General features: G+C 39.9%; 1 protein-coding gene across 5 annotated transcripts in view; it reads left to right on the forward strand.

The window, feature by feature from the left end:
• Positions 1 to 12,768, forward strand: part of dpp6a (dipeptidyl-peptidase 6a) — a 340,283-nt gene that overhangs the window by 283,550 nt on the left and 43,965 nt on the right. For all 5 annotated transcript variants that reach the window (XM_079576572.1, XM_079576574.1, XM_079576573.1 and 2 more), the window contains one exon: positions 10,656 to 10,750. In XM_079576572.1, coding sequence (XP_079432698.1) covers positions 10,656 to 10,750 — 95 coding nt within the window. The remainder of the gene's footprint in view (positions 1 to 10,655; positions 10,751 to 12,768) is intronic.

Below are 12,768 nucleotides of genomic sequence, written 5' to 3' on the forward strand. Positions count from 1 at the left end.
TCTAGTCATTGGGTGAAATGTTCCGTGGTGTTGCTTTAAAAAAAATATCTCTGGAAGCAAAGTTTGTGACTGTGGGCTATGTTGGTCAGGTTTTTGAAACCCTGCAGTCATCAATGGGAATGAGAAACAGAAGATCAGAATGTTCAAGGTTTCATTTTCATTTAATAGAATGCTAGCAACACAATGGCACCCAAATGACACACATTGAGTACACAATCTCTGGGGGCGATGATGATTCATAGAATTTGAAAGTACGAATCAGAATCGATTTATTTTGCCATTGTCAGTGAACAGTTTCACAAACTAGGAATTTTCGGTGCAATCGTGTGGACATACCGCATAGTGCAATAGAGCAGTGCAACTGGCTGGAACAGGTTATTATGTTTCATGAGACGGATACAGAGTGATACAGAGGAGGACGGGAAGTCTAAAACAGTGGACGTATTGCTGCTGCAAAGGAAACAACCAAAGTAAAAGGGATTTGTCAAACTTGCGTGAATTAGGTTTTGCATTCCCTTAATTGGCTGTCCTTGATCCATTGTCTGAAACGTTGCAATAAAAGCCAGAAAAAAGGGTGAGACAGTGTGCGGGAGCTTTTCTTTATGTTTCAAGTTAAGTATCCTCCTCTCTTACGCTCCTGTCGCCTACTTAGGTGCTCAGAGCTACTATTTATCTCATATCTTGCCTGCTCGTTCTCTCAAGTATCCAGCCTTACAAAAACTCTCATTCAAAGTCATACCCATGAAACAAAATACCCGTTTGCCGCCATGACAGAGCTGTACGTTTGCATTTGGCATTCATCTTTGTAGCCGTCTGCCGGGTTGGTCCCACAGTCCCATAATCCCACATAATAGGAGCAGACGAACGGGCTTCAAAAAGCACCAATTCTCTCATCGCGTCTCGCCAACACATCGGATTGGAGACAGAGGTGCAGCTAATTATGCCGATGCTATCCACCGCCCACTCTCCTCGCAGACATATGCGCAAATTCACACCGCTGAGCAACAGCACGAGGGAAATGCGATTCTACGGACCCTTTGTAGCAGCAACAAAGAACTAGAACTGTATTATTTAGACTTCTTTTCATGGTGAGTTTGAAAGGCTTTTAGGACATTGTGCTGGATTTGCGGTGTTGGTGTTTTAGTCAAGAAATGGCTGATGAATCTTTGTGTACAACTACTAAACAGTTACAAACCTGTCTGTCTATCATAGTTACAAGAATCTAGAAGGAGAGATGCCCCACTTCCATTAGTGCTATAGCTTATTGTTAACTTATCAAGGACAATACATAGGGATAAATATTAGAAGTATATTTTAACTTATTTTACAATTGTGAGGTATACTTGCCTCTAATACATCAAAATAATTGCAAGATACAGAGCCTTTTCTCCAAAGTGCATCATAGTTCAAATTAACAAATGTATGTTTCTATTAATATTACTGATTATATAACTCAATAGATGGAATGGATAAAATAGGGTTTTATGAAGCACCAAAGCAGTTAAAGCTTCAAAATCACAGTTTGAAACAATCTGTCCATGGTATTTATCTGTGATAACATAACACCACATCCTGCAATTGTCTTGATTTGTGTTAATTTTTCCTCCCATTGGATGCTTCTTTTGATCTTCATCTGTCTTTTATAAAACAAATGATAACTTTCATGATCATATAAATATAAGGCTTTTTTGGCATTTGGTACAAAGTGAATGAGAGAGACATTTGGCAACGACATATGGCTCTCGGGGCATGAGTTACTTAGTACTGCTTTAATGTACATAAAGAAATACTAGTAAACAGAGCATTTATACTGGTATAAAGTATAAAAGATGATCAAACTTCCAATTCACTGTTAGAAGTCCAGCTAGAAAAATAGTCCACATGGTCCAAATGCAGTGATGGATAGTTTCCTCTTCGAAGGTAAACTCTTTTTATTAAAATTGCCCAGCCCTAGTACATACATACCACCGAGCTTACCATCACGGAGTGCGGATTGAAGGAAAATCTGTAGCTACTGTCGGAGCATTAATGGTAGTTCATACACTCTTTAAAATATAAGAACCCTTTATTTCCCCTAATGCAATTCCATTCAAACCACATTACTTATCATTACAAGTGCAATGGTGCAGCCTTTTGCTCATTGAGGTAAAGAATTGTGTTTTTAAACATGAAGCCCAGAGCCGCAGTGAAAGCAACACCCATTCTGGTGGTGTTATTGTTTTTTTTGACTGGAGCAGCGTCACTAATGATCCCCATTATTCTGAGCGGAGGTGGGCCCACTCGTGTTTAGTGATTGGTGGCATTGAAAAACACATTATGCGACACTCAAATAAAAGCAATGGAGGGCTGTGACTGGTTTGTTATGAAGTGATCGAGGCGATGACTTTGGAAGGTGTCTGTACATTTGCATAAGTAACACTAAACAAAGTAAAATTGTTGCTCAATTTGGAGTAATTGCAAATTGATGGATTATCCTGTGGTAGCACTGAGGGGGAAAAGTGGAATAAATTGCCTTTTGGTCATGACTTGTGTTTTGTTTGATAATAAATGGATCATATCAGCTTTATTAAACATTACGTTTTTGCCTATTGATATTCAGATTCACCCGGTGGTTTAGTTGGATGAAAAGAGATGCGCTTTCTCTTTGTGAATAACATTACATGCTTTCATCAAATACTTGAGCATGGACTTACAGAACCTTTTCTCACAAGCGCGCTATACTCGTTTCGATTTAAAAGCAACTTTTCAAACGGAGATCTTGAGCTAATATTCTTTCTGAAGCATCCTTGAAGAACTTTGTCTGAATGAGAAAGTATTGTGCACGGTGCAGATCGGTGGTTTTCAACTGTCCCACTTTTTGCCTCATCATGGACAAGCTGCAAGCCAAACAAATCATAACTTAAAGGCACACCCTGTAAGTTCCAATAAATGTTTCGGAAACTTTTAATGGGAACTTTAGCTCGGAAATTTGGGGAATTTTCAAAAACGATGATTGCATTTTTTGTTGAATAAACAATTGGTGCACTATTAGCTACTTATTAATCATGTTTTTGAACCATAAAACATGCATTTGAGTGATGTCACACCCCTGACCCAAGTGCGAGGACCATATCGTCCTATTGGTCAATTGAGTGTTATATAATGATTTTGTTTTATCACACTTTGATTGGTTAAATTCCCCTGTCTTTAATAGGGCCGGGGCGACAATGAGATTTTGAGTCACAATTATCTTGGACAAAATAATTCTGATTGAGGATAATTATCACAATATTTGCCTATGGTTTAAAAATGTCACTGAAACTGCAGAAATGATGTGAATTGGGTAATGAAATATTCCTCTTCATTGTGCAGTACAAATGTTACAATCGAGAAAAAGTCATTATAAGGCAGCTCTATATAAACACAGAAAAAACAGATTGAAAATCCAAGGCTTCAGTCGTGTCAGCAGCACGTAGAGCAATACGGTGCTTCTAGCATCAAATCAGTGGACTTTGCTGCCTGGTAAAGATGACAAACTGTGAGAAAGCTTCTGACTGAAGCACATTTAATTCAGCCTGTTATGTTACTTCAGTTTGTCTGCAGCTTTGCAAACGAAGCAGTTGGTTGTCTCTGCGTTAGCTCTTGGCACATGTTCCACAAGAGGGAGTTTCATCTTAAAGAGACTAGATGCAAGGTGGTCATTTTATGCTCACTACTGCCACCTCAGGTCTTATGCGTAACTGCAGTCTCTATATTAAACTCGTGCATGACGGCAATTCAGACACGAAATAACAACTTTTTGAGTGACAGTGTAGGATTTTAGAGGCAGTTGTGGTGAACAGGTCTGAGCTCATTCTGCACATTAGGACATGGCAGGAACATGTAGGAGAGGAAAATACTTAGTTTTAACATTTTTAAACTCTGTACAGTCACTTTAAGTTTTCTTTTGCTGTCAATCCCAAAAAATCCCACATCTCAGACTTTACTTTTTTCCGGAGAGTAAAGCCTGAGTAAAGTCTGAGTGTGGAGTTATTCACTGAGGGCTCGCTGAGCGGGGGCCCCTGGTGTCAAACACCACATCTCCCACTGAGGTACTTTATATTTAGCGATTATCTTCTAGCATTATGATCGCGATTATTAAAAAATGTGGCGATCAATTATTTGCTGCATGTTTTATTGCGATTTGCAATATTATTGTTTACTGTCTCATCCCTAGTCTCTAACTCAGATCCACCAATACTGTGCAAGCAGTGGGCGGGGCCTGTGTCTGACACAGAGCGACATTAAAAAGAACAGTCCCAAATTATAGACTTTTAAAACAATATTATATTGTTTTAGACACTCTGCAAATATACACAAGATGAATATAATCATGGAATGAGTGTTATCCATTTTCCAAAAGTTCTTCGTTGTATCGACCACAACCTAAAACACTGTCCTCTTCAAACCAGACAAAATGATTTCTTTGAGACTTTTCATCTCGGTTTATAACCATCAAATTGAATTCATTTTTATGCTTCCATTTATATCTGTCAGTTAATATTGTCTAGTTATATCAGAATAAGTATATCTTCTTGGAGTTCTGTTGATTCAGGCTGTGACTGATGGAAAAAGCTACAAAAACGATTTGACGATTTTTGCCATTTGGATTTCTCAGCCACTCACAAATAATGCCAACGGTCTTGATTCGTACCTTTTCTGTTCAGAGTTTTCTTTCATGAACTGTGAATTGCTTGAAGAGTTGTGCAGCCCCTGAACTCCATCAGCAATCATGACATCGAACGCAACACGAGAGCCACTCCATGTCTTTGTAAAAACTGATGGCTGTTATTATAGTGTACATGGAGCAGCGCTGAGACGGGCAGTATGCTACAGTATGTGCACTTTGATATAACCTCTAGGCCAACAGCACTGAGGAATTCTTTACATTGCGAGCGCTCTGTCCATTTCTAGCCATCTGAAACAGCACTCTATGAAGAGATTCACTCACATAATGGGGTAACATTATAGGACCAGGCTATTTTGTTCTGTACCAGATGGGATTTTTCTTTGCAGCTGCAGATTATTTGTTTTCGCGGCCCATGACCCTGGCCTCACGAGCCACTGGTGAAGAAAAATGGATTCCTCCCCACGCTCGTGTCTCCAATATTCCAATATTCCCTTAAGAGCGAGTTAAATATACAGGAGGAGTGTAAAATAGCTACCAATGTTTTATCCAAAGTCTTGCTCTTTTGGTTTGAGTAGATGTTGCTTAAAACATGTCAAATGACTTAAAGCAGTACTAAGTAACTCATGCCCTTAGAGGCCATAAGCGCCACTGCAGGTGTCGTAGCATGTTGTGGTTTTTTACTCATTAATTGTCCGTGAGAGTAAATACTACGCTGACAGAAAAGACAAAGTTAGAGAGGAATATTGTACATCCAATTACACAATGGAGATATTTTTTTCACTCAAACATGGCTGTAGATAGTGTTTAAGTGGCGCTAGCCCACAGTTAGCTTTGCCCGTTAGCCTGTTAGCATCTTCTTTGTGATTCTATTAGTGTGTATTGGGGCCTCAATTGTGGTTTTCTGGCCAGAGACACTAGGGAGAGATGAAAGACCCCCCCAATAATCCCATTAACACTTTACCAGCAGAGGGACAATGAAAAAGATTTCTAAAGGTGAACACGTTACTTAGTGCTGCTTTAATTGAGCAACACAATTTTTACAATATTATTAGAATAACATGTGTGTCACCGATTTCTCCAAACATCAATCCAATTCGATGAAGGTTTCCGATGGAATAGGTTCTCCTTTGGGGCCTGGATTCCCCAGATTTTCTGAAATGTCAGTGGGACTTCCTGGGCCTAAGATCAAAATCAGAATATACGTTATACTGTGCACAATCCCAGTGAGATGAGTTATAGAGTTCCTTCACGGGCACCCTGTAAAAGCGCCCCCCTCAACAACGAACTAAAGTTGTCATTATTGTACCTGCTGTGCTGTTTGTATGTACACGCTCCCTGTATCCCAATGCCCTTTCCACTGGGCTCCGTCGCGTTACTGTGCTCCTATTGGCCGGTGCGGCTCCCGTGGGAGTATCTGGGGTGAGACCTGAGCCCAAGGCAGAGGCAGCATGTGTTAATAAGACATGCCTCCACTGAAAGGCATAGATCAGAGGAGAAAACAGCGCTGCGGGCTACTGCGCATTCAGAGCGATGGCAGAGGGGCAGCTGTATATCGCCTATAGGCCATTGCAGACCGATGGCACTCCCAGCACAACAAGAAAAAAACAACAAGATGGAGTGGGGAAAAGGTGGTGATAAGCTCTAGAAATATGAACTCAGCGGGTGAGTTGACATAAGGGCTGGGACTAGGGGGGGGTCTACACATCTGAAGGATATCTGAGGTGTCTTTCAGGGCCACTGGATCAGCAAGAAGCAAAATCCACCCATACATGAAAAGAAGGGTGCTTTAAAAAGAAGCCGGGCTCCTCCTGGGGCGACACAAGGGAGATAAAACTGACTCCAGCCACGAGCCACATAGACGATACTGGAGGTTGTTTATTGTTGATGGTTCATCGTGTCTCAAGGAACCCTTGGCATTGGTAATCCATTCAGTAAGAGATTCTTTAAGGGACACTCGAGGATGTTAAGGAGTTTTCTGCTGTTGTAGTCCAGTTTCTCTATCAAAAAAAACATTTCTATGTTAAATCCATCATGTTCAATTCACAATAGGCAGACAAAAGAGTGACGGTAAAATAGGCTGACAAACATTTCCAATCTCCTCCAGCATATTGTAAAGCCAATTGTAGAAGAAATACTGTGCATCTAAGTATAAAGAAATTGCATCAGTTTTATGAACTTGCCGGCTTGTTTTCCAGCTTTTCTATAAACCTGGAAAGAAATCCTGCAAGTTGGGAAATGTGCCTTTATCATCGTCCCTGAAGGAAGTTTAAGATTGAGTTTTTGGACCTCAACTAACAATTTCATGTACTTACTTCCTCTTTCAGTGTTTGTATAAAGTAAAGTGTCTTTAATGCGCTTTAGTTTTGGCTTGTAACTTTAGAAAACCACTAGCCAAAAAAAGTTAGAAGGATATTTCAGGTTTTTTGACATAGGGCCTCATTTCCTAGTTATCCAGAGTGATCTCTGGAGATTTTTTTTTTTTAATTCATGCAGTCCTTATATTTGAAGAGTTTAGTGGTGCTAGTGCTAGGCTAATGCTAAGCTAACGCATGTCTATGGTAACTAGTAGCCTGCTTTAAAAACAGTCTGACCCAAGCACAGTGCACCTGAGGCAAATCACTTATAACGCCAGACTACCCATATAAATGTCTGTTTCAAGTAAAAGTCATTTTTGAAATATAACTGACCTTGCATCACATGAATTACCACATCATGAGGGACTATTTTCTAGCAGATCACTCCGCCGCTGCATAGCTTACAACCAGGAAGCTAATGCTGCTCAAATATAAGTTATTGTAAATGCAAAATAGTTAAAAGTATTCCATCGACGCAGACATTTATATCGGTAGTCTGGCGTTATAATTGATTTGTGTCAGGTGCACTAAGTGGGTCACACTGTTTTTAATGCAGGCTAGCTGTTACCGTTAATGTGCTAGCCTAGCACTAGCCTAGCGCCACTAAACTCTTCAAATATAAGGACTGCATGAATAAAAAATAAAGATATCTCTAGAAATCAACAACACTCTACGTAGAAAATAAGGTCTTATATCAAAAATCCTGAAATCACCTGAGTATTTGTGCTAAACTTGCTTTGATAACACTTGTATTGTATTGTAAGTACTTTGAGAATACATTCCTTGCCAGATACCTTTTTAAGAGTGAGTGTTAAAGTCGTAAATATATTAAACGTTGTAGCTCGTAGGCTCAAGAGAATGTTCCACTTGTTCCACTTTCTTTCCCAAGCTACACTTCTACTTTAGGAAATAATTGTACCTGATTGCTTTTTTTTCTTTCTCCTGACATTTATCAAGATGAGACAGAGTCAGACCAACAGAATGGACTGCGGAATTATTTTTTTATTTTTCTCTCATTGTGGAGTCCTCTTTTCCCTTGTTAATATGCGTGATGGTCTTTAACAAGGACACAATGCTGATGGCGGTCTAAAAATGTCCCTCGAAGCGCTCTCCGAAGCACATTGTGGATAAATGCCATTGTGATGGTAATGCTGTCACCTCTAATGGACAATTAGATATGCCGGCAGATAGAGAGCGGTGTGCATAACCGTTTCTGAGTGCTAATCACCTCCAAATGCCATGCTCGCTCGTGCGTGTGGGTCGAGGAAGCTATAGGGCACAGCTGCCGCGTTGCTCCGGCGATGAAAAGAAGGCAGTTCGTGAATTAGACGTATCCTATAGGAAGTGGAGTGAAGCTGCAACATCTGGAAGTCTTCAAGGGCGTCCTGCAGCGGGACAATGTCAATGCTCCAAACAGCAGTAGAGAATTGGGGTGTTCTGTATCATCGCAAAGTCATTAGAGAGTTGAAGATGGCATCCTTGTTCTCATGCTTATTAACTTTGAAATGTGTTTGCAGAGGAAAATTAACACAGAGTACAGTGAATGCGTAACGTTTTTTTCTCTGATATTTACGTTTAAAGGAATAGGCCACCGTTTTTACATACTAAAATATGTTCTTACCTCACTTTAGTCGAGTTAATATATCCCCGTCTGGTCTTTGTCCGTGCGCTCTGTCACGCAAACGGAGCACATACGCAGCCTCTCCCACATGTCATATAGCTCCAAAAAAGCTCACGATAGAAGCTACCAAGCTCTTCCACGTGTTCCCTAATTAAATAAAGTTACTTGAAGTTTTTTCATGCGAAGTATATTTACACAGAAATGTAACGTGTCGATTTTATAAGCAGATAAAAAGGGGGACTATATTGTAAGGCGTAATGATACGAGGAGTAAAACGTCCGCGCAGTAACTCCTAAAGGTTATTGACGGAAGTGAGCGGGGGAAGTCTTTAGGAGTTACTGCGCGGACGTTTTGCTCCTCGTATCATTACGCCTCACAATATAGTCCCCCTTTTTATTTGCTTATAAAATCGACATGCTACATTTCTGTGTAAATATACTTCGCATGAAAACACTTCACGTAACTTTATTTAAATAGGGAACACGTGGAAGAGCTTGGTAGCTTCTATCGTGAGCTTTTTCGGAGCTATGTGACATGTGGGAGAGGCTGCGTATGTGCTCCGTTTGCGTGACAGAGCGCACGGACAAAGACCAGACGGGGATATATTAACACGTCTAAAGTGAGGTAAGAACATATCTTAGTATGTAAAAACGGTGGCCTATTCCTTTAAGGAGACCCTGGAGGATTTGTTTGTTTGTTACATGCAAGCTTTTGCCTAGAAAAAATAGTATAATCTACACCATATTTAAGGATTAAACAACGAGGAGGCATTAAACTGTTTAATGCACGACTCCATTGTTTAATCCGCTTATTTTGGTTGTGATTTAACTGTTGCCTGACTAACTGTGCAGTTATAAGAAAATATGTTAAGTGATGAGGTCATCACACTACTTCCAGGTCTAACAAAGCTTTAGCCCTAGTTTACTATAATGGGATTTTACTGATTTTAACCTGCCTTTAACTACAAGGCACTTTTTAAACATCTGATTGCACATAAATATTACATTGTCTCTGGATTTTCTTCAGTAATGATTTCTGGGATTAATCATGTAATTATTTTTTTTCCATAGAAAATAACGGCTTATTTTAGACATTAAAAATATCCTCATTCTGCCTGGAGAAATGGTGAGATATTGTTATAATTAGGTGTAAAACAGTTTTTGGCCTTTTATCTGTTGTAATTTGAGAAGAAGTTGTTGTTTTTTTTACTGTGTTTGTCAATGGATCTGTCAACAGTTTAAGTTAAGTTATACTTTATTAGTCTCTGTAGAGAAATCTCTGTAGAGAAATTAGTTCTCTGCATTTGACCCATTCTCAGTGTCGCATGGGGCGCTCGGGGACCCATCTCCATGATGTGGAGCCAGGCTGGTGGTCAGAAACATGGCTGGAGGATTAACCTATTCCACACATGTTTTCATAACCTACCACTAACCTATGCAGACACTGGGAGAACATGTAACATGCAGTTTGGACCCAGACGTGGCTAATTGTTTTGTGTGATGTCACATTTAACAGATGTATAAATACATGCCATTTGAATTCTCACTGACCATGGTATAATCTGCTTTAATATTTCAAATTAATAAAATGTAGTGGATTTGATGAGAAGAACTAAAAAAATGTTTTTTTATTGAAATAGGTTTGTCTGTTGACTATTATTATGGCAGCTTATAAAAGCAAAACATTTGACATAGAGTATCTCATAATTCAGATCGAGCTGCCCGTTCCAAACTAACTAGTACATGCTGCTTTGTTGAGCTAGGAGCACTTGTCCAACAATGCTTTAACTGTGTAATTGTGCCTCTTTGTGAAAGGGCAGTCAGTTTGGCCCGACAAACATCCTCAGGCAAACTATGCACTTACTGTGAGTCTCTCCTTGGACTAATTATTCCAGATTTATGCACCATTTTTGCTAAGGTTTTATGCCTTCGCCTCCATGCGGGTGATTTGTGACGCGCGTAGTCGTTATCGCACTTTGCCGTTGTCGTTTGCTCTGAGAAAACGCTTTGAACATCTGTCCCTCTGTTCGCAGGTAACGAGCTGCTCTTCCGTAATCGAGATGGGGACGTTGTCAAGTTCAACGTCGACACCAATGAGACGACCGTTTTGGTGCACAACAAGAAATTTGTGAGTGCCTTTTTCTGTTGTTCGCGCCGACATTAACAAGATGCTTTCTTGCAGGGGGAAAAAACAACAGATTCAAATAGACTTTTCTTGCAGAGGGTTTATGAAAACGTCCTCCTTTCAATTGGTTATTCATCAGTTTTGATGCATGAGGGAGATTTTATTTCTCACTAGAACTGCCGTAAATCTATCTGCATACAGTCGGTATTTTATGTGTATAGTGTGCTGACCGTTTGTGACCCCTTGGGCTGAATTAAGTGTCCTTGGAAGAGCTAGCATTGAAACCACCTTGCCAGCTATTCAAAGTCTATACACACGTATCTGACTGAGCTATGCTGCTTATTTTGATAAGAAAAAGTCTTTGGTGCAGCTCGGACGCTATCAAATCAGCGCAAAACAACATTGTACACATTCAAAAAGGACCTTTGCCGCAATCTCCCGGGGGCAGCTACGTCTTTATGCATCTTATACAAACAAGACATTGGCAGAGGCGTCCTTATCTGAATAAACACTGAAAACGCTCTCAAAAGGTGAAAACCTCTCAGGTGCGCAGGAGCCCCGTAAACTGGAACTGGAACATCTTCTTTTTTATCTTTCCAATGTCAATATTTTCTGAGTGAATCGATTGATGGTAAATAGAAGCAGTCAATCCGCGAGCGTTCACAATTGAGTGCTTTTTGCATAGAGTAAAACCCATAGAAGATTAAATGACAGTGTGTGTGTGTGTGTGTGTGTGTGTGTGTGTGTGTTGGCTCCCAGTTGTCCTGGATAGCAGAAATGTGTTCAAAGTCCTATATGTTAGTCTTCTCAAGAGTGCATCAGTTAAAAGGCAGCAATTTTGGTGGCAATGTTAGAGGGTGATCGGTGAATAGAATCGAATAGAAGAGAATAGAATAGAGAAGAGGAGAGGAGATGAGAGTAGGGAAGAGGAGAGGAGAGGAGAAGAGAGAGAGGAGAGAAGGGAAGAAAGGAGAGGAGAGAGAGGAGAGAGAGAGGAGAGGGGAGGGGAGAAGAAAGAGAGAGAGAAAGGGGAGGGAGAAGAACGAGAGAGAGAGAGAGAGAGGGGAGGAGAGGAGAGAAGAGAGGAGAAATGTTTTATTTTATTTTTATATTATGTTTAACCAAACCAAAGTCAGAAAAAAAGGCTTCCATGTTCACATTCACACCTCGTGCTAATTACACAAAAATGTACAACAAATAAAGAATACACACAAAGTTATATTAAGAGAGGAGAGAGGGAGGAGAGGAGGTAAGGAAGGGAAGAGAAGAGGGGAGAGGAGAGCACAGGAGAGAAGAGAAATTAATAGAATGCTTAATTTGTCATTATACACAAGTACATAATAAAAAAAAACATTTTGCTTGTTTCAGAACCGTAAGAGATAGAGACTTACCATTGTTGTTCTGGAATGTGCAGATTTTTGTTTTTCAAATGAGTTCCCTCTAAAGTGCCTACTAAACATGAATAAATAAGTCCTATGCCTCTAATAAAGCGCCCCCTGCTGTCACTCAACACTGATACATTTTACAGTTTAGAAACACCAAACACAGGATTATAGACATTCGGAAAAATCTGCTAAAAAACATCGGTCCTGCATCGGCATCAATCAATAAAAATCCCCCAAAATTGAAAATTATACCAGTCGACTTCTGGGCAATATGTTTGTGTTGGCTTTCAGTCAATAATATATGCATAATATATATAGTACAATAATATTCAATATGAAGCTGAAATACAACACATTTTTGCCTTTGAAATGAATTCTCAAACACTCTGCAGTGAGTGTTGAATTATGTTTGTTAGGTTGATAGAGTTTTGCCATCTGAACAACGAGATAATACCAAGTCATCCCTGCAAGGTGTTTGCGTAGCTCTGGTTTGAGCAGGAAAAGCCTTGGCACTGCACCACTATAACCACAACACAACATCACACCCCACATCTTATCATTGTGCAAAGCTGAATGCATCTGTAATTTGCTCCCAGCCTTTCTAATCCATCAGCTTTATAAAATACATTTAAATAT

The sequence above is a fragment of the Gobius niger genome (genome assembly GCF_951799975.1).
Source record: "Gobius niger genome assembly, chromosome: 18".
Taxonomy (NCBI): domain Eukaryota; kingdom Metazoa; phylum Chordata; class Actinopteri; order Gobiiformes; family Gobiidae; genus Gobius; species Gobius niger.